At 45.9% G+C, this 24,834-nt stretch overlaps 3 protein-coding genes across 6 annotated transcripts in view; 2 read left to right on the forward strand and 1 right to left on the reverse strand.

Annotated features, from left to right (window-relative positions):
• TTLL3 (tubulin tyrosine ligase like 3) overlaps nt 1–734 on the reverse strand; it is a 53,611-nt gene extending 52,877 nt beyond the window's left edge. Inside the window, exon 1 of the mRNA XM_061613435.1 lies at nt 125–734. Coding sequence (XP_061469419.1) covers nt 125–127 — 3 coding nt within the window. The 5' untranslated portion in view covers nt 128–734. The remainder of the gene's footprint in view (nt 1–124) is intronic.
• Nucleotides 520–12,714, forward strand: TADA3 (transcriptional adaptor 3). 2 transcript variants are annotated; one of them, XM_061618893.1, is made up of 10 exons: nt 520–636; nt 1,262–1,305; nt 1,460–1,679; nt 2,810–3,060; nt 3,610–3,715; nt 4,721–4,862; nt 5,364–5,467; nt 5,605–5,714; nt 8,725–8,910; nt 9,589–12,714. In XM_061618893.1, the coding sequence occupies exons 3-10, from the start codon at nt 1,473–1,475 to the stop codon at nt 9,779–9,781; spliced, it is 1,299 nt and encodes a 432-aa protein (XP_061474877.1). In that variant the 5' UTR covers nt 520–636; nt 1,262–1,305; nt 1,460–1,472; the 3' UTR covers nt 9,782–12,714. The 2 variants fall into 2 exon arrangements, with proteins under 2 accessions (XP_061474877.1, XP_061474876.1); XM_061618892.1 differs by lacking the exon at nt 520–636 and adding an exon at nt 659–793.
• Nucleotides 12,715–18,066: 5,352 nt separating this feature from the next.
• Nucleotides 18,067–24,834, forward strand: part of CAMK1 (calcium/calmodulin dependent protein kinase I) — a 46,285-nt gene continuing 39,517 nt past the window's right edge. The window contains exon 1 of one of the 3 annotated variants that reach the window (XR_009761553.1): nt 18,067–18,211. Coding sequence is in view for 1 of the 3 variants with exons in the window: in XM_061618895.1 (XP_061474879.1) it covers nt 18,099–18,211 (113 nt within the window). In the remaining 2 variants the exon portion in view is untranslated. The remainder of the gene's footprint in view (nt 18,212–24,834) is intronic. The other 2 variants (XM_061618895.1, XM_061618896.1) reach the window with 2 other exon arrangements.

Consider the following 24,834-nt stretch of genomic DNA (forward strand, 5'->3'; position numbering starts at 1 on the left):
TCCTCCACCCCACCTCGCTCTACTCTGCCAGCCCCCCCATCACTTCTCCCGTTCTCGAAAGGGAAACCCTGACATATATGCCCCCCTCCCCGGGTACACAGTCACCCATCCATCCAACCCTCACCATGGCAGGAAAAGCGGCGGCGGCTGCAGCCTTGAATCCTGGTCCCGGGAACGGAAGCGGAAGTAACCCCCACCAAGAAAAAATCCTCCACTTCCAGAATATCTGGATGGTCCCAAAGCTCTTCGTAGAGGGGGTGTTCTTGATCCCTACCCTCGCTCCCTTCGCTCCTACCGAGTCGCTAGAATAAGGAGTTTGGGATGGGGGAGAAAGACTTTCGTATATCACACCGAAAGGGAACCAACACCTCCACTCACCCACCTACGCGCGTAACATAACCAATGTCTTTGGCATTCTGTTCCTCCCAACCCCTTTCTCGGTTGGTATAATCCAGACTCCCTGTCTCCATATTTGGGAACAACAGAGAGTGGGCGTGACCAAATAGAACACAGCCAATGGCAGGAGACGAAAGAAAACGTCGACCCATCGCCCGTAGAACTTGACTCTCAGCCAATAGGGGGCGGGACAATAGAGGGACCATTTAGCTAATGAGAAGACTGCTGAGGGAGGGGGCGGTAAGCTAAGGAGGACGTATTCTGCGGGAGAGTTTCGTTTTATATGCTTGCCCTTCCCCCGCCCCGCGGCCGCTAAGGGGCTCCCTCCTCTGCGCGCTCCCTTCCTCTGTTTCCGGGTTACGCGGCGCTGCTTCTCTCCTCCCTGCGCGCGCTCAGGGTGGGTGTGACCCGGAAGGAGCCCCTGTGCAATCGGAAGCTACCCCAACAATCTCCCCCTCTTTCCTCCAGCGCCCCCTCCTGGCCTCTCCCCCCCTTCCCCCATTCATCTCTGTTTCTCTGTCGTGTGCAGTCCCCAGTACTTGCATCGCTTGTGCTTTTTATCCACCTTTCTAATGCAGATCAACCCTTAGCCGTCCTCTTTCCCTCATTGCTTTTGTGCTTTTCTTCCCTTGAACACCTGTACCTATAGTAGAGCGCCTTCCCTCACTGCCCATTCTGCATTGCTCCTTTCAACCACTTAGTCCTCTCCCCAGCCTCTGACATGTAGACCAGTCTTGCCTCGTCAATCTTTCCTTCCTCCTCCAGCCCTGCAATCTGATTATTCCCATCCGTTTAACTCTTGCCCTTAACTGTGGCTTCTTGTCTGCCCACAATGATATCTGCAATGATATATTCATCTCTGCAGGTTTCCTGGATGTGAACTCCTCTCTGTCTCCAATTATCCATAGGGTAAGAGTTTTCTGGGGTAATTTATGTTTGCCTCTCATTTGGCTAGTTATAGTTATCCTTTTATTTGCTCAATTCCTACCAGTTGTTTCTGCCATCTTACACCTGCATTATTAGTTGTTGTTGTAGTCATTTATGCTGCTTTTCTTTCTCGCAGATCCAACAGCACCATGTCTGAGCTGAAGGACTGTCCCCTTCAGTTCCATGATTTTAAGTCTGTGGACCACCTAAAAGTGTGCCCCCGCTACACAGCTGTCCTGGCCCGTTCTGAAGATGATGGCATAGGCATTGAAGAACTCGACACCCTGCAGCTGGAGCTTGAAACACTGCTGTCTTCTGCCAGCCGCCGGCTTCGAGTGTTAGAGACTGAGACCCAGGTCAGATAGTCATCTACCTGTTCCACAGAATGGAGATGCTTTAATTTGTTCAGAAAACGGCATCCACACTTATGAAGGGGTTGGAGCCACTCCCCTATGAGAAAAGGTTATGACATTTGGTGCCTTTTCATTAAGAGGTAAAGTAAGTAAGAGGGGAGAGAAGTGTATAAAACAGCGCACGGTGTAGAGAAAGTAGATAGAGAGAAGCTTTTGCCATCGTAACGCTAAAATTCGTGGACATCCAGTGAAGCAGAATGTTGGAAGATTCATGACAGACAAAAGAAAATACTTTTTCACACAATGCATAGTAAACATATGGAATCCCCCCCCCCAAGATGTAGTGACGGCCACTGAGCTGGATGACATGGTGGTATAAAGATGCAGCCCCTAGAAACGCATGTTGAAGACTTCCTTCAGGTGCTTTAACTTCTGAGAAAACAGATGTATGACTGAGGTTTGTAGCCTTACACTATTGCAGTAGTCAGAAATTCCACTGTCTTTGCTAGTGCTGGCAATGTAGTAGTTGATGAAGCTGAATCATGCAGAGCCTTGTAAGGGTCCTAGGGTAGGATTCAATAAAGCAGGGTGGCTCCTACTCACACAGTGGATTTTCATCCTCCGTCTGCTCTCGTGGGCATTCCGTGTACCTCCCAAAAATCTGTTCTGGGGAGCCCGCAGAGGGAGCGTAAACTGTTGCACAACCAGAAGTAATTCAACTTGCTCAATTACTTTGTTGGATTCAATCCTAGATGGGCAGAAATGGGATATAGGTATGGAGTATATGGGAGGTCTTTTTCACATGCTCATTAGGCTCCCCACACCCAGGTATGAATTTATACAGATTTATATCCATCTCTGTTAAGGGAGCTGGTGCAGTGCAGCTTGAAAAGAAAGTGCTTCTTAACTTAAAACTCTTGCTGTAAATGTTGTGTAGCATGTGGTGTTACCAGTGATGGTGACACCTTTCCTTGGGAAACCTTTCAGCACCTGAATGTTTTTGTTGTTGCTGCACAGGCATGCTACAAAAAGAAGAATGCAGCACACACGAATCACTGGGGTCAAGGAGATGGTGTAGTTTGGGGGCAGTAACCTGTCAGCATTTTTACAAGGCTGCTGTTTTGTTTTTCCAGATCCTAACAGATTGGCAAGACAAGAAAGGGGACAGACGATTTCTGAAGCTGGGCAAGGAGCACGAGTTGGGCACTCCTATCAAACATGGCAAACCCAAAAAACAAAAGCTGGAAGGGAAAGGAGGTCACAGCACAGGACAGGGCCCTGGTCGGCCCAAATCCAAGAACTTGCAGCCTAAAATCCAGGAATATGAATTCCCAGATGACCCCATTGATGTGCCCCGCATTCCCAAAAATGATGCACCTAATAGGTGTGTGAGAGGGGGATTTCCGTTGTAATAGTAGCAATAATAATTTTTTTTATTTGTTACTTGCCATCTGCATATCTTGTTGGGAGATGAGCATCTATACAGTTGAGGGAACGAAAATGTATCTTTGGAAGCAGCCAAGGTGAAGATGCAACTCATAATTTTGCCTGTTATATGGAGATCCAAGGAGGGAAAATTGTTAACATATTTTGTCTCAATATAAACCCTCTCCCCAGATATTATGATTGCTAGATAACCAGTTTTATATTACCTAATTGTAATCCAGCATCCTGTTTTCCACAGTGGCCTCTCAGTGGCCTCTGAGAAGCCCAAAAGCAGACACGAGGACAACTCTCCTGCTGTTCTTCACCAGCAAAACGGTATTCAGAGGCATTCAGCCTCTGATCCTGGAGGTGGCATATAGCTATTACAATTAGTAGCCATTGATAGCTTTAATGAATGCAGGGTGCTTTCTCCTGTTGCCTTGTCCCAACCTACGTACCTGAGCTGAGGTTCTGTATGTTTCACAGTGTTCGTGTTCTTGGTGTTTAGGTTCTGGGCTTCGGTGGAGCCATATTGTGCTGACCTCACCAATGAGGAGGTGCGTACCTTAGAGGAGCTCCTCAAACCTCCTGAAGATGAAGCAGAACACTACAAGGTAAGATCCTACTTGGTGGGGATGCTTTATTCACCCTGCCTGCCAGTTCTTGGGCAAGTGCTCTGTCCAAACCCCTCTTTGAGGAAGCATTTGCTGGCAAATGTCAGACCCCATGATTACATGCTTGCTTTCTTCAGCAAGCTGCTACTGCTGCCTCCACATCCATTTTGCGCCAGTGTTTCATTTGAGTATGGGCTGTGTTACTTAATTTTTATTATATTTATATTTCACCTTTCCTCTAAGCTCCGGAGCTCAAGGTGGCGTACAAACACCATTCTCTCCTTCCTGATTTTTATCCATGCACCAACCCTGTGAGGTAGGCTAGGCTGAGAGACAGTGACTGGCCCAAGGTCACCCAGTGAGCTTCATGGCTGAGTGGGGATTTGAACCCTAGTCTCCCAGGTCCCAGTCTGACACTAGCCACTACACCACACTAGCTCTTCCACTTCCAACACTTCTTCCCCCACTTATTACGAGTGAGTCTTAGACACATATTTGCTCCCTGTCTGTGCTTTTAGCTGTCCAGCTGGCTGCTTCTGCCATTGGGCACATTGGATTATTGTCCTGGGTGCCAAGCAGACCATTTTTGTGCTCCTTTCCCTTCCTCTGCCTGTTAATCATTGCATTTAGTTACCTGGCCATTTCAGTTCCTTGGAAGAAAGTGATGGGAGCATCGCCAAAAGTAGGGAAGGGAGAGGTCCTGTTATATTGATGAGTAGCTGAGTTTGGCATGGAGCAGATTAGATCCATTGTGGGGGGAAAGGAGTGCACGTTGTGGTTGGTTGAAACTGAGGAAAGAATTTGGGGGAGAGGCTCAGTTAGGGAGGGATGGAGGAGTAAACAGTAGAGAGCGGGTGGAGGGATTCACGTTGAGCTGCATGTGAGGAGGGGGCAAACGTACGGGCACTGACGGGGAGTGAGGCAGAACTGCACTCTTTCCAGGGCACTTGCCCTTCTGCCCTCTGTGCTGACAGTTGTCAATACATTGTTGCGCTGCCCTTGTAGATCCCACCCTTGGGGAAGCATTACTCCCAGCGCTGGGCCCAAGAAGACATGCTGGAGGAGCAGAAGGATGGGGCTCGGGCTGCTGTTACAGCTGATAAGAAGAAAGGCATCTTGGGGCCCCTGACGGAGCTGGACACTAAAGGTACCTTAGTGGTTCTCTTTGGGATCTTGTGTGGAATGGAAAATAAAGAAGTGCACCATCGGTTCTGTTGCTCACCAATTGAGTGCATGCTTTATATGGCATATGGATGTGCCACAAGCAACATGCAGCCCTCAGCTGACTTCTCTGTGACCCTCAGGCCTCTCTCCATGGCTCAGCTGGTTAGCCCTAGGAAAAGCTGAGAAGAGCTTCCAAGGGTGTGGTCCTGGAGTGGCTGGCAGTGCCTTTAAGGTTTGACAGTCCTCTGCTTGATGGGCCACTCATCTAGATCAGTATAAGGTACTTGCAGTTATCTTGCCACGCACCGAGGGCTTGGTGTCCTTTACCTCAATGTGGCGCCCCATGGAAAGCCCAAACTCTTCCCACTGCAGAGCATTTGTGCATGGCTGGGCTTCTGCATAAGTGTTCACATTTTTGCGTAAGGCACCAATCCAGCCCTCCAGCCCCACTACTCAACTGCTCCTTCATTCCCATCCTCTCTAGATGTTGACGCTTTGCTGAAGAAGTCGGAGTCCCAGCATGAACAGCCTGAGGATGGCTGCCCCTTTGGACCTCTGACCCAGCGTCTCCTGCAGGCACTAGTAGAAGTAAGCAGAGAAGATCCAGGCTGGGCCTTTCTCTGACTTTGGCAGGCCTTGATTTCTTAGGGGAAGCAGGTGGTGTCAGCATCAAAAGGTCATGGCTCTCTACGCCTCACCTTTCCATTTTCCTGCTCTCTGTGTAGGAGAACATCATCTCCCCTATTGAAGATTCACCTATTCCTGAGATAGCAGGCAAGGATTCTGCAGCTGATGGGGCCAGCACTTCCCCCCGCAGCCAGAATAAGCCCTTCAGGTAAGCAATTAATCTATCCCACCTTTCCCCACATCAGCCCTTGGGGGTGGGGGGGAAATTAAAAAATAGTGGGTTGTATTCAACTAACCTTTACTCAGTGTAGACCCATTTAAATTAATGACCATGACTAACTTAGATACTTTAATTTCTACTAAAGTTAGTTGAAGACAACCCAGCATATACTGCTACAGTAAACTCTGAAAGTGAATAATTAATCCAAGCTAAAAGCTTAGCTATATAAAACTGCAGAGACACGCATAGAGATGTGAAAGCCCAGAAGCACATCAGGAACATTAAGAAAAAAACTGTTTTTTTCCCTAAAACTTTTTTTGTTTTTCTGCAAAAAAATGAAAAATGTTGGACTATAACATGTGGAAGTGTATAGAAGCTTGTTTAAATCTGGGCAAACCTTCAATTTTTAGAAGTCCGTGATAAATATAACTATGAAGAAGCAGAAACCAATAGTGGTAGCTCAGAAAATGAGACTGATTAAATTTCATATAGTATTCATTGAGTCTTGGTTTTCTCTGCTCTTTTTCTGGAAATGAGTGCTTTATGTCTCCTGACACTGTGGAGGACTACAGAAGACATAATAATTTCAAGAATGCATAATGATTTTCTTTATTTACTATAATGTTGATGGTTTCTCCTGTTCTTACTGTTTTTTGCCTACTTCTTTTGGCACAGTCATTAACCAAGATGGAGACAATAGTCAAGAAATTAGAAGAAGGCTAGGACTGGCGAGGGCAGCTATGAGAGAACTAGAAAAGGTCCTCAAATGCAAAGATGTATCACTGAACACTAAAGTCAGAATCATTCAGACCATGGTGTTCCCGATCTCTATGTATGGATGTGAAAGTTGGACAGTGAAAAAAGTGGATAAGAGAAAAATCAAACTCATTTGAAATGTGGTGTTGGATGAGAGCTTTGCGCATAACATGGACTGCGAGAAAGACCAATAATTGGGTGTTAGAACAAATTAAACCAGAACTATCACTAGAAGCTAAAATGATGAAACTGAGGTTATTATACTTTGGACACATAATGAGAAGACATGATTCACTAGAAATGCAGGGAAAAACAGAAGGGAGTAGAAAAAGAGGAAGGCCAAACAAGAGATGGATGGATTCCATAAAGGAAGCCACAGACCTGAAGGTACAAGATCTGAACAGGGTGGTTTATAACAGATGCTATTGGAGGTCACTGATTCATAGGTCGCCATAAATCGTAATTGTCCTGAATGCACATAACAACAACTTGGGCTGCAATCCGATACACGCTTACCTGGGATTAAGTCTCAATGGAGCTTACTTCTGAGTAGACATGTATTGGATTGCAGCCTTAAACTGGCAAAATGAAAGAGATGTTAGGTTGCTTAAAGTTCAGCAGCTTGTAGCCCCATTTGTAACAATTTTTTTTTTTTTAAAAGTAAATTAAATGTATAATTATTGTGTGAATAAACTGTGCTTTTTATATATCAAACATAACAATTTAATGGCAAACCAATAATGCCTAATTACATTCCTAAAGTAACAAAGTGACTTTCAACCTGTAAAAGGTGCTTTTAAAAAGTATTGCATTTTTTCACTTTTTCCCAAAATTCGGGTTTTTTTCCAAACCCCACCCCACACCAAAAAAACCACGCTTTTTTCCCTACGGCTTCAAAATTTCCAGAAATGATACATCTCTAGACAAACAGCTGTGAAAATTAATAAACAAATCAATATTACTTGCCATTGAAAGCTTGGAAAAACAGGATTTTTAAAAATTAACCTTGCAGCTAAAGGATAGCAGTGTTGGTGCCAAGCAAATGTGCCTAGGTAGGAAGAGGTGGAAGCAAAGGAACTTCCCCCACCCACCCCCAGCCAGGGTACAGCAGAGGCCTAGCCATTTGAACTTCCTTGGATGGCTCCTTGTGTCAGCAGGCAGAAGGCTAACTGCTCTCGCTTCCTCTGCCCTCTGCAGGCCCAGAGCTATTGACTGCCTGTGGACTGAGTACCTGGGATATTCCCATAGACGTAAGGGGAGGATACACGTGCAGCCTTCATTTGGGGTGATTGTGGAGGATCTTTGCAGTCTTCTGCTGTTGTTGTTGTTAACAAGGGTTTTATTATTAATTTACAGCTTTAATTATATATATCTTTCTGTCACTGAGGCAGCGTACATCTAATAATCAAATTGTATCAATACAAATCATAAAATAAATGGGTTGTACCCAATGGGCCATTCCACTTGCATAACAGACTTCTATTTGCACATTGAAACTTCCCCCTCCTCTCCCCTGCAGCTCCCCATACATGCACCCTGAGAATCTGCTCCAGAGGATTGTAGGACCTTTTAGAACAGATTTGGGAGGGGAGGGCATGTGGAAAGAGGAGAGGAAGCGGAATCCCATTGCGCAAGTGAAATGCCACTCACACACATTAGATACCACCTAATTTAAACATAAACCATCATCATCATGGTTTATTTTTATGCCCACTTTCCATAGTAATTACACTCAAGATGGCTTACAGCATGAAAAAAGTTATCACTCAGTTACAAAACAAAAATTAAAAAAACAATAAAATGAACAAATTCCCTTACAATTCATAATAAAGTCCACAAATTAAATACAAAAACATAATACTAATAACAGTAAAAATAACTGATCTCCAGAATTAAGGCTGAACCCCAACAAAAGCCTCTAAACAACACCCCACTATCAAGATGGTCTCTGGCACCTTCAGGTAACAGCAGCTTTAATAGCTGCAATCAGACAGTTGTAATCAGTTTGCTAATATAAAAGGACAACACAGCACTTGGGAAGCTAATGTTGAGAATGAATGACTTACCCAAGCTTATCAACAAGTTCTAGTCGATTTGAATTCTGCTCATAAATTCATATCCTGTGTTCTCCTCCCCTGCCCTTCCCCCAGATCAATGGTGACTGTCAAGATAATTTTCCTTTAACACTGAGCATGTGTGATGCCTGGCTTCACAGTGACGCTGTTTCTCTTCTCCTTTGCAGCGTCCCCCACACCAAGTCTCTTGAAGGCCGCATCAAAGAAGAGCTGATTGCTCAAGGCCTACTAGAGTCGGAGGACCGACCTACCGAAGACTCAGAGGATGAAGTGCTGGCCGAACTGCGGAAGAGGCAGGCTGAACTCAAAGCCTTGAGTACACACAACCGAGCCAAGAAAGCTGAGCTGCTCAGGTAAGGAGGAGATGATGACAATCATGATGATTGGATTTCTTACCCACCCTTCATCTTAAAATCACAGGGCGAGTTGCAACAGTGCAATCTTAGAATAAATTAAAAACTATTTACTGTTTGAAAAACAAATGCAGGTGGAGAATCTCATAAGTCCATTGCTTTTCCATCTTAACCTTAGAAATACTTTTTGTTTTGTTTTACTCCTTGGGAGTTGGAGCTGAGTAGAGCTGGAAGAAGGGCTGATGTCCACAACTAACGGTTCCACTTGCCTTGTACGGCTTAAGTCCCCTATATCTCAAGGACTGCCTTTCCTCATATGAATCTGTCCATATCATCAGATTATCATTTGAGGGCCTTCTCTGAGGAAGGTCTCTGAGGAACGTCCGGAGGGTGACAGTGAGAGAATGGGCCTTCTTGGTAGTAGCCTCCCCAGTGAGGCCCACCTGGTGCCAGCTTTGTCATTGTTTCAGCCCCAGGCAAAGACAGTTCTGTTTTCCTGGGAATTTGGGCAGCGGCGATGATTGGATGTTTTTACTCTTCCTTTTTTTTTAGTATGTTCTTGTATTTTTATTACTGTGTTTTGTTCTTGTAAATTGCTTTAGGACTACTTGTTGTTGTGGGAAGCGATTCATAAATTCAATAAACCTAGCATAAATCTAACCTTATGTGCCCTCACAGGCTGGCCAAGGAGGAGTTGCACAGGCAAGAGCTGCGCCAGCGGGTACGCATGGCAGACAACGAGGTCATGGATGCCTTCCGCAAGATCATGGCAGCACGCCAGAAGAAGCGTACCCCAACTAAGAAAGAGAAAGACCAGGCCTGGAAGAGCCTCAAGGAGCGCGAGAGCATCCTGAAACTACTAGATGGCTAATGCCGGGGAGATTTACTTGGCCAAGCACCTCTATTTTGAATGACAGTGTAGGCCCCAGCTTAAAGGGAGCTACCTGCTGGCAAGTGCAGACTGTAGCAGCTCCTTCCTGGTATCCTCTGTAGTCATATTGTAGCCAGAGATCCAGACAGGCTGAACTTCAGCTGCATGCCACTTCATGCGTGTGGCTTTTGAGCTTTGGTGCTGTGAGCTGGGGAGGCTTGATCGCTAAAGGTGGCAGTCTCTTGTTTTGACATCTGTAGAGGATGGCGTGCTGTGACATTGGAGATGCAGGACAAAACGTACATTGCTTATGCATCGCACTCCAGCTTCCAGGATCCTGTCTGCAGCATATAAACTGTGGGGATTGCTCTTGAGAGCTGGCTTGGATTTTGTTTCCTCTTCTGTCCCTTTATGCCATGCTCTGTGTGAATCTTTGGCAGCTACTGAGACACTGAAATCTCATAGGTGGGAGCCAAAATGTCTCAGGCGCCTGAATGGCATACACTGGGGAACAATTTGACACCCCAAACCACCTCACTGCGGCATGTCTGCACCCTAATCCACCAACCTCTGAGGTTAGATCCAAGTTAAAATGAACAGTGACTCTCAGAAATGGGAATACCTGCCCCTCTCCCCTAGATGGTGTAAACAGGTGCCTGCAGTATTCATCTTTGAACAGCAGAGGGTGCCATATTCACTGTTCACCTATGAAACACCATCAGGGTCCAAACACTGTTGAGGGCATGGATTGCCGCACTGTGGGTGGAGGTGTTTCTGAGTCTGTGAGGCAGCCCCGATGGCTTCTGTCTGTTTCCTGTCCTGCTCAGCCTCTTCTTGTGGTGGGTCATGCGATCCCCTCTTCCTTCCTTCCTGCACCTGTCTACAAAGTACATAGGAAGGGGTTGGCCTTTGTGTGGGAACTGAGCATGGGAGTGCCACTAGCTTGTTGATGCAAAGGGCAAATCTGAAGAGACCATTCAGCAGTCCAGCTGCTGCAGGAGACCAGGGAAGATGACGTTTGGCATGTTGGCGGAAGAGGGGGTGGGCTGAGCGACCTTGACTGGACCCACGTCCATCCCAGCCCCTTGCAAATCAGACATGGCATTGCAGGGGCCAAGAAAGGAGGGGTGTGGCTGTTGGAGGTGGAAAGGCCCCTTCTGGTCTCTCTTAATCTGTATGCTCCCTGGCATCGCTGCCTAGACCTGAGAAAATAAGTGGGGAGGGAAGAAGGGAAACATCAGGTTCCCACCACCACCACCATGAAAAGAGAAGCAGACAAAAGAGAGAGCTTCTGAGCAGCCTGAGGGGCTTCCTGTAGGCTGTGGTGTGTGCGGGCTGAACCTACCCTCCATCCTTCCAGCACCAACTATCTAGCCAGGCTCAGAGATTGTGGGAAGCACACAGGTTGGGCAAGGCCAGCTCTGCCACCGCTGCCTCTGTTGGGGTGCACTTGCCAGTAGCAGTCCAGGAGCCTGCTGGGAGCAATTTGAGTTAGGCAGAGCGGGCAGGACTACCCACGTTTCACCGTCTTGCCTCTCGCTCCTTTTATGGCATTGCGATGTCAGGCGATTGACAGGTGGGAGGCCCTGGCCACCTGTCAAAATGGCCTGGGGGTGGTCATGGACCTGAGGATCCAGCCCCTGCTTTATGCCCATTGACTGTTCCAGGCTGAATGTGTCTACCCTTACTGTCATCGTCGGTCATTTCACAATGCAGAACGAGGGACCCCAATCACTGTCTGGCATTAGAGCCACCATAACACAATTGCAACACTGCAGCAGGAGAGATTCAAGCAAGGTGGTTGTCTTTCACCTGGACACTGTCCATCTGCTGCGTCTGCAGTGTTCTTCCACCAACGTCACCTCTGTCTGAAAGTTTGGCAGCTGCTGGCTGTCTTACTGAAGCGTACAATGTCTTGTTTTTAAAATCTCCCTTGGGACCTGTTCTCTCCTTCCCTGCCCCCTTCATATACCAGCAACTTTCAAAGACTTCCTGCTGTGCCTGCCCTGAAGCGGTTTCAAGCCTCATTGGTCTACAACATGAGGTGACTAGGAACAGATGGGATTGGGGGAACGGGGAGAAGCTAGGAGGAAGAACTGGCATTTGGGAAAGAGTCAAACGAGTTCTTCACATGCTGTAGTCTATGGTAGTTTATGTCAACATGGTGCCTGTCTAGAATTCTTCCAGAGTGTCAATAAACCCATGACTACAGGAGCAACTGGTGGTGCTAGTGTGTGTGGATTTTTTTTTTTTTTAAAAAACCTTTTAGAGGGTGTGACAGGTGGATGGGTTGTGCAGTGAGTGTTACTTCTGACCATGTGCAGATGGCATTTTCCTCACCACAGTCTGTCTCTGATTGACTAGTAATATGAGACTAGGGATTATGGTGTCTGACTTCCCACCAAGCAGATCTGAAGGCCTGTGCTTTCCTCCTGTTTCCCCCTATATTCCGTCAGCAGAAAAAGTGGGGGCAGAGAGAAGGGGAAAGAGTGCAGAATAGGATGTGTCTAGACATGGATGAAGCGGGATTAGGCATTAGTAGTACAGCCTGCCATAGATGAGAATATTAATGTTCGTGTTATCTGCAGTGTGTGGGAGAGGAGGGGGCAATGTTCCGGAAACCACATTCTGTGATCAGGAGACCATGATAGGAATGAGTTGTGGTAATGGAGCATTCCCCAAATATACTTAATTTTGCATGCTTGGTTTTTAGTTGCACCATTAGTTTGGCACTGGATTCTTTATTTTTTGCACTTTGGGGGAATGATATGAACAACTGAAATGTAATTGGAAGGAAATTTGGGACCAGAGCAAGGCAGAGCAACCTGTGCAATGTGAACACCTTCACAGCCTGCCTTCACAAAATCCCACTCCGACCTAATTAATAGTCTGAAGTATCCTGACATAACCATTCTTAGCCTCTGACCTTGAAACTAGAATCTTGTTTTTAAAACATAGTCTTATGCTTTTCAGAATATCACTCCAAGCTTTCAGGTTGCTGCACTAAATGGAAGACAAAGCATGGTTGGTTTGTACAGTGGTTTAGAGTGTCAGCCTGGGACTGGGGAAAGCTGGTTCAAATTCCAGTGGGTGACCATGGGCTAGTAACTGTCTCTCAGCCTAGTCTAATTCACAGGGTTGTGACAATAAAATGGGTTAGAAGGACAAACTGTGTACACCAACCTGAACTCAGACTAGGGGTAGCTAAAGTGGTGCCCTTCAGCTATTGCTTAATTGCAGTACCAACCATCCACTGACCATTGGCTATGCTGGCTGAGGCAAGCTGGAGTCCAACACCATCTGGAGGGTGCCATGTCTGCTTAGGCCCTAGAACAGGTATGGGGAACATTTGGCCCTTCAGATGTTACTGAACTACAACTCCCAGCAACCCCAGCAAGCATGGCCAGTGGCCCGCTGTAGTTCACCAACATCTGGAGGTCTGAAGGTTCCCCACTCTTACTCTAGAGGAAGGGCCAGATAAAACTAATTAATAATGGTGCCAGTGTGGACAGTTTGAACACTGGTAGCAACTGATCCCTACAACCAGGCAGCTCTTGCCTTAGAGCAGGAATGGTGCCTGAGATGTGTGTGTGAGAGTCCTCTGTTAAGTGAAGGAATACATTGGGTGAAGAGGGCTTAAGTTGAGTTGGCCTTTAACCATAGAGGGGGAGAGCCTTTGCAACCCAGTTGTGCACAACATATCAGATTTTGGTGGCCTACCTATTGCCTGCCGGCTGCTGTGATTCTTGCAAAGGATTCCTGTCCAGGCAGCAAGGCATTTATTGTGTCCCTGAGCTTATGCAGCATGCTTAGGAGCACTTAACCCAGACTGGTTGAGCCTTTAGTGTTAAAGCAGGAATGAGGAATCTTTCCTGCTGTCAGGACAGATCCTTACTTCCCCCAACCACCATGGGCCACTTTGACATCATGACACCAGGTGACAACTTCAATGGGGCTGTCACTGTCGGTGCTGATCAGGAAGCCAATACATTTTTGGGGAATGCACTTTAAGCACCTGATGGTTCCTTTGTACCCACATCTTCACCACATCTGACATCAGGTATGGAGCAGGTGGGTGCGTTTTGGAGAAATCTGCATTGCAAGCCAAATTAGGATCCCTGCTGTTTCCCCCCCCCCGCTGTTGTGTTAAAAGAGATCCATCCTGGGTATACTGTCTTGCTTTTTACATTTAGAACACAGCAGTGAGCCACAGATCTAGGAGGAAAAAAGAAAAGTCAACCCTATAGCCCATTTTCAGTACGGAAGCTAATTCTTGGAATGTGAAGTAATGGAAACCAAAGTATTTCTGAACATGTGCAGAATGCTTTTACTTACCCCAGCTGGCATTTGGAGAAGGGGCATTGAGGGCCAAAGCTCCAGGCAGATGGAATCCTTGGCACCTCACATCTTTAGAAATTAAAAGCCCTTGCCACATTGCATCCAGGAAAAGCTTTGCTAAAGAAGGCAGGAAGGTGAAGGAGTTTTGGTGGTTATAATAGGCAGAGGGCTGCAAAAGAGAGAAGAATACTTCAGGTGAATGATGGGCTATTGGTGAGAGAGATTCTGTTTCTGGAACTTCCGGGTCTTAAGCTTTATTAATGAAGGACCACTGGAATATAGGATGTTGCCATATACTGAATCAAACTACTCATCTAGGTCAGTATTCTCCTACACTGACTGGCAGCTGCTCTCCAGAGTGTCAGGTAGGGAGTCTCTCCCAGACCTATGTGAAGATGCCAGAGATTGATTTTGAGACCTGCTACATGCAAAGCAGATGCTCTGCCGCTGAGCTACAACCTTTCCTGCTAGCAGGAGATAAGCTGCATGCCCCTCAAGAGGACTGGGGAAAATGAGTTTGGCAGGAGTGTGGTGAACCTGATCAAGAGGACTATAAGTGAAACTCTCTAAGGGATGGAGTCAATAGCCCAAAAGTAAGAACAAAGGTTAGCTCTAAATATGAACCTGGGTGCTACATGAGAAACTGACAAGAGTTGAGAGGGGTGCCTAGGAAACCCCACATTAAAACAGCAGGAGAGACATTGGAACAGGATCGCCAATCTGTTTGATGTCCACTTGAATTTGCACATTATAGGAAATAAACAAGATGAGCATGAACTCTTAGTGCAGAAAGGTACCTACAACTTGATAGATATAACTGAGACTTGGTGGGATGACTGTCATGATTGGAATGGAGCAAACTGCAGGATATAACTTATGAAAAAACATAGATGCAACAGAAAAGAAGGGGGAAGAAGTGTTGTATGTTAATATGTGACACCTACACAGAAATTCAAGAGCGTCAGCAAGGTAACGTATAGGGAGCGTCTAAATAAATATAAATGGAGGACTCAATAAATAAAAACAACATTGTGGCTGGAGTCTTCCATAGACCAGTGCACTATGGAACAGATGAGACAATGAAATAAATTACAATATGTTCCAGGGAAGCATAATAATGGGGGACTTCAACTACTCTGATATCTGCTAGGAGACAAGTTCCACTAAGTGTGAAATCTCCAACAATTCCTGATAAGCCATGCTGACGATTTTGGATGCCAGATGGTTGCTATTTTTGGGTGGGATTCAGTCACATACTAGCAAATTCAGGTTGCACAATTAAAGTTGATTTGGGAAATGCCCTGGAAACGTGGGATAACACTTGACGCATTGTCACGGGGAAGGGCCGTAGCTCAGTGGCAAAGCATCTGCCTTGTATGCAGAAGGTCCCAGGTTCAATCCCCAATATCTGTAGATAGAACTGGGAGAGACTCCTGCCTGAAACCTGGGAGAGCTGCTGCCAGTCAGTGTAGGCAATACTGAGATAGACCAATTGTCTGATTGCTTATAAGGCACCTTCCTATGTTGCTAATCTTTCCTCAAACAAATCAGAGTGAACGCTCATTAAAAAGCCTACATGGTCTAATCCCCCTGCCAACAACTCAGGATGAATGAGCAATAACCAAATTGCCTGGAAGCACCCCTACCTCTTTCAAAAGGTGGAGGAAAGAACAAGCAGACTGACTGTCCTTGACTTAATAATAACGAATAGGAAGTTAGCCAATGAGATAAAAATAAGCATGCTGTGAATTGTAACTCTGTGAAGAGTCTCCTAACAAATCTCAGCACCCTTAACAAACTACACTTGCCAGGATTATTTGGGGGAAGACATGATTGTTTAAAGTGATACAGTACTGCTTTAAATGTATAGTACAAACGGGACCGTAGCTAAAGGCAAATCCTTGTTCTCTGCTGTCTTAGAAGGCAGGTTATTTTAATGGGCTTATAGGAAGGTAGATTTTGGCCAAACAAGGATGGCTTGCTGGCTGGATTTATTTATTTAATATTCTGTCCTTCCTCCTAGAAGGATCCCAAGGCGGCAAATAAAAACACTGAAAACAGTCTAAAACATCTTAAAAACAGAAGACTTGGAAACATATTAAAACAAAGCATTTAAAATATATTAAAACAAAGCATCTTTAAAAATATCTTTTTTAAAAAAGCTTTAAAACATCTAAAAAAGGAATTCCAACACAGACACAGCCTGGGATAAGGTCTCAACTTAAAAGGCTTGTTGAAAGAGGAAGGTCTTCAGTAGGCACCGAAAAGATAACAGAGATGGTGCCTGTCTAATACTGAATGGGAGGGAATTCCAAAGGACAAGTGCCACTACACTAAAGGTTTGCTTCCTATGTTGTGCCGAACAGACCTCCTGATAAAAGAGTATCTGCAAGAGGCCTTCACCTGCAGAGTGCGGTGGTCTACTGGGTATATAAGGGATAAGACAATATTTCAGGTATCCTGGTCCCAAGCAGCAAAGGGCTTTGCAGGGGTGTAGTCACCCAGGATGTCAGGGGGTCTTGGACTCTTTACCTTTTTGGATGCAGGGTCCCTGCAGGGTCCCTATGTCTCCAGCATCCTATGAGCCAATCAGCATGAAAGGAGAGTGTGTTAGCCACTGAGAAGAGTCTTCTAACATTCTTCCTTGTCCTTATCTGCTGATTGGAGCTAATCAGAGCAAAAGGAGGTGAGTGGGCCACAGGGACTATTCTCAGTAGCTAACACACTTCCTTTTCATGCTGATGAGCTCCTAGGGACATACGTTTGTGGGGGAAGATTAACTAGGATAGAGAAGCAGAAAGCAGACATTAACTAGGATTGAGAAGCAGGAAGCAGCATTCAAACCTGGCCAGATTATTCTATAATCTTAGAAGATTGCATAATTTTAGAAAGGAGTGTGGCTGTGGCTATCATGAAGGGACTCTGTACTTCTGAATTTGTCACTATACTACTGGGGCTTTGTACACCAAAACCAGGACCTTGAAATTGGCCTGGTAGCGAATGGGCAGCCAGTGCAAATTTTTCAGCAAAGGGGTAACATGTTGGTGATACCCTGCCCTGCTGACCAGTCGCGCCTCTGCATCTTACACCAGCTGCAGCTTCTGGACCAACGTCAAGGGCAGCCCCACATAGAGTGCATTACAGTAATCCAGTCTGGAGGTTTCCAGTGCATGAACAACAGTGGTCAGGCTATTCTGGTCCAGAAACAGCTGCAGCTGTCTTGCCAGCTTAAGCTGGTAAAAGGCACTCCTAGCCACTGAGGTCACCTGGCCCTCTAGCGACAAAGATGGATCCAGGAGCACCCTCAGACTACAGACCTGCTCTTTCAGAGGGAGTACACCCTATACAAAACAGGCAACTGACCAATTATCCCAACTTGGGAACCACCAACCCACAGCATCTCCATCTTGCTAAGATTCAAAGTAAGTTTATTGGTCCTCATCCAGCCTACCATCGAGTCCAGGCAGTGGTCCAGGGCTTGCACGGCCTCTCCCAATTCAGATGTAACAGAGAAATAGAGCTGGGTATCATCAATATACTGCTGATACCTCGCTCCAGCTCTCCTGATGACCACTCCCAAGTGCTTCATATGGATGTTAAACAGCATGGGGGACAAGATGGTACCCTGCGGCACCTCATAGCACAACTGCCAGGGGGCTGAAATTATTATTATTATTTTGTAAAAAATAAAATAAATAGGGAGCAGAAAACATTTAGGAGGCGCCCCCCCCCGCTACGGGCCTGCACCCAGCACCTCCATATATGTGTGCGCGCACGCAATGTGTGTCTTTATGAATGGATCCGAGCTGCTTCTCCCCCCCTCCGTCCCAGCCCAGTCTAATTTTAGTTTAATCCAGTCGCCAGGCAGCGCCCGCCTATCGAGCCTCGGATTGGCTCGCTTTCGGCTCCAACTCCGCCTTCTTGTGGTGACATCACCGCTGGCTGGAGGGCGAGCGCAGAGTTTGGGGAGGAGAAGGGGATGCGATTGACGCCTTTCCACGCTCAGCGCCAGTGCGGTGTGGAGGGTGGAGGGACCGCCAGCGCCCACTGGCCAGACAGCCCCGGCGGAGCCGCTACCGCAAATCATTCCATGTAAATAAGACGAGGGAAGGGCATTTGGGGACTGCGGGGACAGGTTGGAGATGAATGAATGGGTGGCTGGTGGTGGTGGCTGTAGCGGTGTGCCTTCGGATGCCTGCTGCTTCTGTCTGCCCCCGTGCATCTCTCTGAGTGCCTATGGTAGGGCTGCCTCTATCGCTCCGGATAATGCATACACATCCGCGAGTGTTTGTATGTATAGGGAGACCGCCTGTCCCCTGCCAGATTTCCGTGCGTGTGTGTTACTGTATTGAGGTTTATCCGCCTGCAGTTGTCTGTGTGGTTTGCTTCTGCGAGGGGCTTCCTTCCTTCTTGACACTTCTCTGTACAGCTGGCAATGCCCGTGTCTGTGTTGGATGCGTGTGTGCACCGGCTCTATGGGGTGGTGGCCTTGCCTTGATGCCTCTCTATATGACCGGGACCCTTGTCAGTTTCTCTGCACCTGCCTAAGGCTGCAGCCTTCTGCACACTTACACAATGGGATGGGCTTCTGAGTAAAATCATGCATAGGATCTGTGCTGTGCAGTGGCCTCTTTGAGCTGATGACATCTCTCTTTCTCTCTCTGTGCAAAGGAGTCTGCAGAGTTGTTTGTGTGAATGTGCCCTGTGTGTGGCGGGTAGGCATGTGCTTGAACCTGTATGAATATGTTCAGTTGTACAGGTGGTGTCTGAGTACATGCATGCAGCTCTTGTCTGTGCAGGGTTCTGTACAACTGTCTCTGTGTGATTATACCTGACACCTCTCTCCATGCATCCCTTTGTCCATATGTGCATGTTGCATGCATGCCTTTGAACAGGGTGCCCATCTGTGGTCTAGAACTCTGTATAATAAGTGCCATGTGCTGTTCTTTGCATTTCTACACCCCAGGGAAAAGAGAGCCACATTGTAGAACATGCCTGCCTCTGTGCAGTTGTTTGCACATTTTTTTTTCGTATGAGAGGATGATAAGCATCTGAGTTTGGAGACGGACAGGGACCTTGCTCTTCACTGGCTTTTATATGTCATTATCTCTCTGTGAATGCAATTGTGTGTGTAATGGTGAGCATGTGATTGTCATTGCACCGCTCTGCATCTGGCTATGATGTTATGCAATTGCTTGGTAGGTATGAGCCTGTCTCTTTGGTAGGTCTATAGTTATTTTTCTCTGTGAGGATATATGGTATCTTTTTTACATGGTAGTACTTTCCATACATAGTTGTGCTCATGTGGCTGTCTCTTTGCCCACTTGTTGGTGCACCGTACACAGTTGTTGGTAAACTGAAGATCTTTCCAAATGATCCTCAGCTCTACTCCCCGCCTTTAAAAAGAAGTAAACTCTTTTGATAGATTAGTATCTACTAGTTAATGATTTATCCTTTTTGCTAGACATTTTAAAATAGTAATCCCCTTTCCCTTTTGGTATTGCTGTGTTCATATACCAACCAGACATATCAATAAAAAACAACCATTTACTATTAAATTCCCTATTAAATAATTAAATTATTCAGGATAGTCATTTAAAAAGAAAAATCAATATTCTCTTAATTCTTTTACATCTGTTGTTATCACTCCCCCCCCGTGCATTGTTCACATTTGCCATAAAAGGGAGAGCTGGGAAAGTGTGCATTGGGGGGTCATTAAAAAATCCCATGCTACTTATAATAAAGGGGCAAAGCCCATTAAGTCTCGGTAGTGCTTCTTTTACTCATTTTCTCAATACTTAAATCACTCCGTTTCAGTGATTGGTGGTGAAAACGAGATGCTTCCACTCCGTAATATTTTTACTGCTAATCTGATTGTCCTGTGGTCTGAAATTGCACTCTGGTCATGAACACTGATTGGACTGTGCTTGATGTCATGTCTCTCCATACCCCCATGCCATTTTAGAACTTTTTTTTTCTTTTTGGAAAAAAAATAATTTTGTGACTGAGCGTTATCCAGCTTTAATACCAGCACAGATTCATCTAGCAAGATACACATTTTTTTGTTTTTGGAAAAGGTTCAGTCAGATCCTGGTTGCTCTATTCCACATTGTGGCTTTTCATTCATGGAGACCCAGTAAGCCACTGCAGGTGCCTTCCTCTCTGCCTCCTGCAGACACGCATTCAGGCAAACAGCAGGATGGCTTTCCCATTGTATCTCCCTGCAGTCCTGTGATCCACATTCATACCTCTAAAGGGTAATGTGCACTCAGCAACTTGTGTTATAAGCAATTTGTGTGAATACTACAGTGGGGGGATGCAAATTGGGTACTCTCTCTTTTTTTGTCTATAAGGTTGCATTGTCACTAACTCTATAGCTGTGTCTTTGTGTAGTTGACCCTATGCCTGGTTCTGTAGTGATGTCTGTGTCTGCCTGTCAGTACATGTACCCATTACGGATGGGGTTCGCTGCCTACCTCTGGCCCGCTTGTATTCCAACAGTCTGTTGTCCTATCCCAATCTGCCCTTTTTTTGTTCCTGCATGCTTTGGCGCTTGCTGATTCGATCTGCTGTTTGGATTTTTTGCATCATTTTTAACGTAAATGCCTATGTAAATGATCACGGTGGTTTGTTTTTTCCTATTTATTACATTGACATACTGTTATGAATGCATCAACTTAGATGAAATTACAAAGATAACTACGTAAAATTTGGAGCAAAAATTAAAAAAGAAATCTGTGCCGATTACAACCGCAGCCCGCCATAAAAAATCAGTTCCCATCCAAAAACATAATGGACTGACGAATTCAGGCAGAATCTGGAACTAAGTCTGATTTAGCAGATATTCTCCTCCATCCCTAGTACCCGTGATGGTATTTGTCTTGGGTGCTCCTGTCTCTTTCTGCTGGTCACTTCTCCATATACAGCTCTATCTTTGCCAAGAACAAGGGTTTAGATGGAGAGTATCTGGTGTTGCCCTGTGGCATGGTCTGAAAATACAGGGGGATCTGATAGGTCACTGAGAAGAGAAGTCCAAGACATTGTTGAATTACAGCTCCCATCATCCCTGACCATTGACTGTGTGGTTTGGGCTGATGGGAACTAGAGTGCAACAGCATCTGGAGGGCCACAGGTTCCCCATCCCTGTGATAAGATGTATTAGAGCGATCCATTAGCCACAAGGGAAGCAGAAGCTGTAGCTCCATTCTTCAGGGTTTTTTAAAAAAGTTAGTCAGTAGTGCTCGGCTTGAGGCCTTAGAGTGTGGCTTCCAATCAGGGTGGCCAGGCTCGTGATGGATCTTTATCTCTTACTCTTGTGGCAACATGTAGAACAGAATTGTGGGGCCCTTTTCAGCCTGAGGGCCGCATTGCCTTCTGGGCAACCTTCGAAGGGCCACGTGGTAGCTGTGGGTAAGGCCAGAGGCAAAAGTGGGTGGAGCAACGAATGCAAATATTTATCTTTGTACACTAGGCTCCTTTATTATTATTTATTGCATTTATATCCCATCTTTCCTCTGAGGAGCCCAAGTACAAGCACACTTCTTCCCCCTCATCCATTGAGCTTCATGGCCAATTTCTACACATACTCCCACACCCCTCTCTATCCTCCATCTAGGCAAGCCAGAGGCATTATCAGAGATCAAAGACACCAGCCAGCGAAAACTCGGGGGGAAAGCAGGGCCACTACGGTGTGTGGCTTGGGGAGAGTTCCAATGGCCAGACAGAGAAGCCTAGAGGGCCGCATTTGGCCCCCAGGCCTGAGATCCCCCATCTCTGTAGTAGAGTATGAATTTCCAGATGGATCGCTGTGTTAGTCTGTTGGAGCAAAATCAATAAAGAGTCCTGTGACACCTTAAAGACTAAGGTTGCATCCACACCATACATTTAAACCAGTCTTATACCACTTTGGCTTCCCCTAGAGAATTCTGGGAGCTGTAGTTTGTTAAGCGGGCTGAGAGTTGTTAGGAGACCCCATCACAGAGCATTTGCAGCCCCCTTAAACAACTACAGTTCCCAGGTTTCTTTGGGGGAAGCCATGTTAAAGTGGCATAAGAGTGCTTTAGGTGTACGGTGTGGATGTGTCTGAACACATTTTCTGATTGCATTGACTTTTGTGGACTCGAGTCTACTTCACCAGATGCCTCTGCCTGCCTGTCGCTTCTGCATATGTAAAGTTATTTTTAGCTTTCTGGCATGCTTTGTCTTTTGTGTGCGAGCCTTCAGTTTACCAAATGCCTCTGACGAAGTAGACCTTAGTCCACAAAAGCTTATGCCATAATAAAAGTTGTTAAGCCTTTCAGGTGCCACAAGACACTTTGTTAAGGTAGTGTTAGGCAGTTGGCAGCATGGGATCCCAGGATGTCCCCTGTGAGCTTTCTTCTGGCCCTCAGCAAGACGTCTGACCGACTGAAGGACACCTCCAACTCCCTGGGCATGTGTACTGCTTTCTGATTAACACTTTCCTCCCCAGTGAACAACAGTGAAACGGAAAACTCTCTCTCTCTCTCTCTTGTGTGCGCGGGCACACACACACACACACACACACACACGAGTTTGGATTATAGACTTGCAGAGTTCTTCCTTTATTGTGCACCTCAGCTGCTCACTACTATGGGAAAGACATGATACATACAAAGCAGTTGTAAGTAAGTATCAGAAGGGGAGAACTCTGATGGAGCCTTTCTTGCTGTGTACACTGTGGAAGAGAATACTGTATTAATGAGTTTTTCTCTGTGTCTTGGCTTGTGAAGACCAAGTGACTATGTGGCCTGGGTCTGCCTGCCTCCTACTAAGGGCACCTCCAGCCTGTCACTGTTTTGCGGTCTTGAGGGAGAGATTCAAGCATATATATCAGAACTTTAGGTTCGCACAATTAAAGTGGATTAAAGCACTCTGTCACCCTAGCACAACAAATCCACTTTTTTGGTTTTTCCAGTTAGGAAAGTGGTGGGGAAATGCACACTGAAAAGTGTGGGATGAACGGAAGCTTAACAGGAAGATGTATAACCACATCACAAACAAATCAGGATGGATTCAGGATGAATGCTGATTGTCGTATAACCATTCCGTAAACAAATCCAAATGAATGCTCAATAAAGGCTGGGCATAGGCTATAATCCAGAGGTAGACAATGTGCTGCCCTCCAGATGTTGTTGGATTACAATTCTTATCCATAACCACTGGACATGCTGACTGGGGCTGGTGGGAGTTGTAATTCAGCAACATCTGGAGGACACCATGTTGATTGCCCTGTCTAATCACCATGTAAGCTTTGTGCAAGCAAATCAGGATGAATGCTGAATGAACAGATTGTCTGGAGGAGCCCTAAGAATACTGACAGATCTTAAGCTGTCAAAAACTAGCCGCCAGATCAAAGCATTTTCATTAGCCACACCTGGAGGGGGAACAGGTTGATCTGCTGATCAGTTGTGAAATCTCTTTGAAGCTGAATTTTTTTTAAAAAAAGCCTCACTGAAGCTGCTCCCACTAGGTTTTACTGTAAAAAGGGGTGGGGTTTGGCTAGCATCAGAAGACAGATGTGGAGACACACTGGAACCAGCAGAACAGTGAGTGTGTCTCTACCCTTAATCTACTGTAGGGGCACACAGGGAGGAGGGGCGTTAGCACTTTCTCTCTCCATAATCTTTCCCCACTCTCTCTTCTCCCTCCTTCGAAATTGAAGGGAACATTAGCTGCTAAGGAGAGGGAGGTTTTCTCAACTGCTGTTCCTTCCAAATCGTATGGAATGGCACCTGCCAATGAGGGAAGGGGGGCGGAGAAAAATCAGATGGAAAATGATGGTCTGCAGCTACTCTTATCTGTATTTCCTCTTTCTCTCTCTTGTCCCTTCCCTCCCATGGGGGACAACCAGTAAGGGGGAAGGGTGATTTTAAACTGAGATGGGGGGAAATAGCTGGAGGGGAAACAGTTAAGCAACCCTCCTCCCTACTGCAATTGTTGTGTTCAAACGGCATTCTCCATTATCTGCTTTTCACAAGCAACCAGTAGGAGAGTCTTCCACATGTCTTCTGTGTCATGCATGGGTCCCTAAATCGTGGTCTGCAAGCTTCATTCAGGTAGTCCTGTCTGTTGATTTGTGGTTGAAGACAGGAGACGGCACATCTATTGCATTAAAGATTCATCTATATTTTAATTGTTTTTATTGCTACTTTTTATTTCTTGTGTTTGTATTTTATTGAATTCAAATTGTAGTACAATAAAATACAATATATAAGAAATGAAAGAAGCAGTAAAAATACAATTAAGAATCATACAGCATCTAGCACAGCACAGCACAATTGCTACAACAGGCCAAACAAATCATTACGTGGTCCACCAAGACCCTCAATAATCTTTAAGTGGTGTTTGGGGGGAAAGGTTTGGGAACCACTGCTCTGTATAACGTGAGTGGAACTAGTATGCTGGTCTTTCGACACTTGCTCAAGTCAAAATATGACCCCAGTAAAAAAAATTAGGAGCTCAGCAGGAATGTAGGATTCAAATCCAGGCAGTTCTGTGAAGAAGATCTAGAATTATATAACATTAATTGACTCATGACCATCAGACACCACCCTTCCATTTTGAGCTCTGATGTTGCACTTGGCTTGGATTTCAGAGTTGCACTTTGGTACCTTGGTGTCTAGGCTGGATTATTCCACCTGGCATAGTGTTTCTCCTGGAGAACATGTCATTGGATGGCATCATGTGTTAATTCA

The sequence above is a fragment of the Rhineura floridana genome, chromosome 3, assembly GCF_030035675.1.
Source record: "Rhineura floridana isolate rRhiFlo1 chromosome 3, rRhiFlo1.hap2, whole genome shotgun sequence".
Lineage (NCBI taxonomy): Eukaryota > Metazoa > Chordata > Lepidosauria > Squamata > Rhineuridae > Rhineura > Rhineura floridana.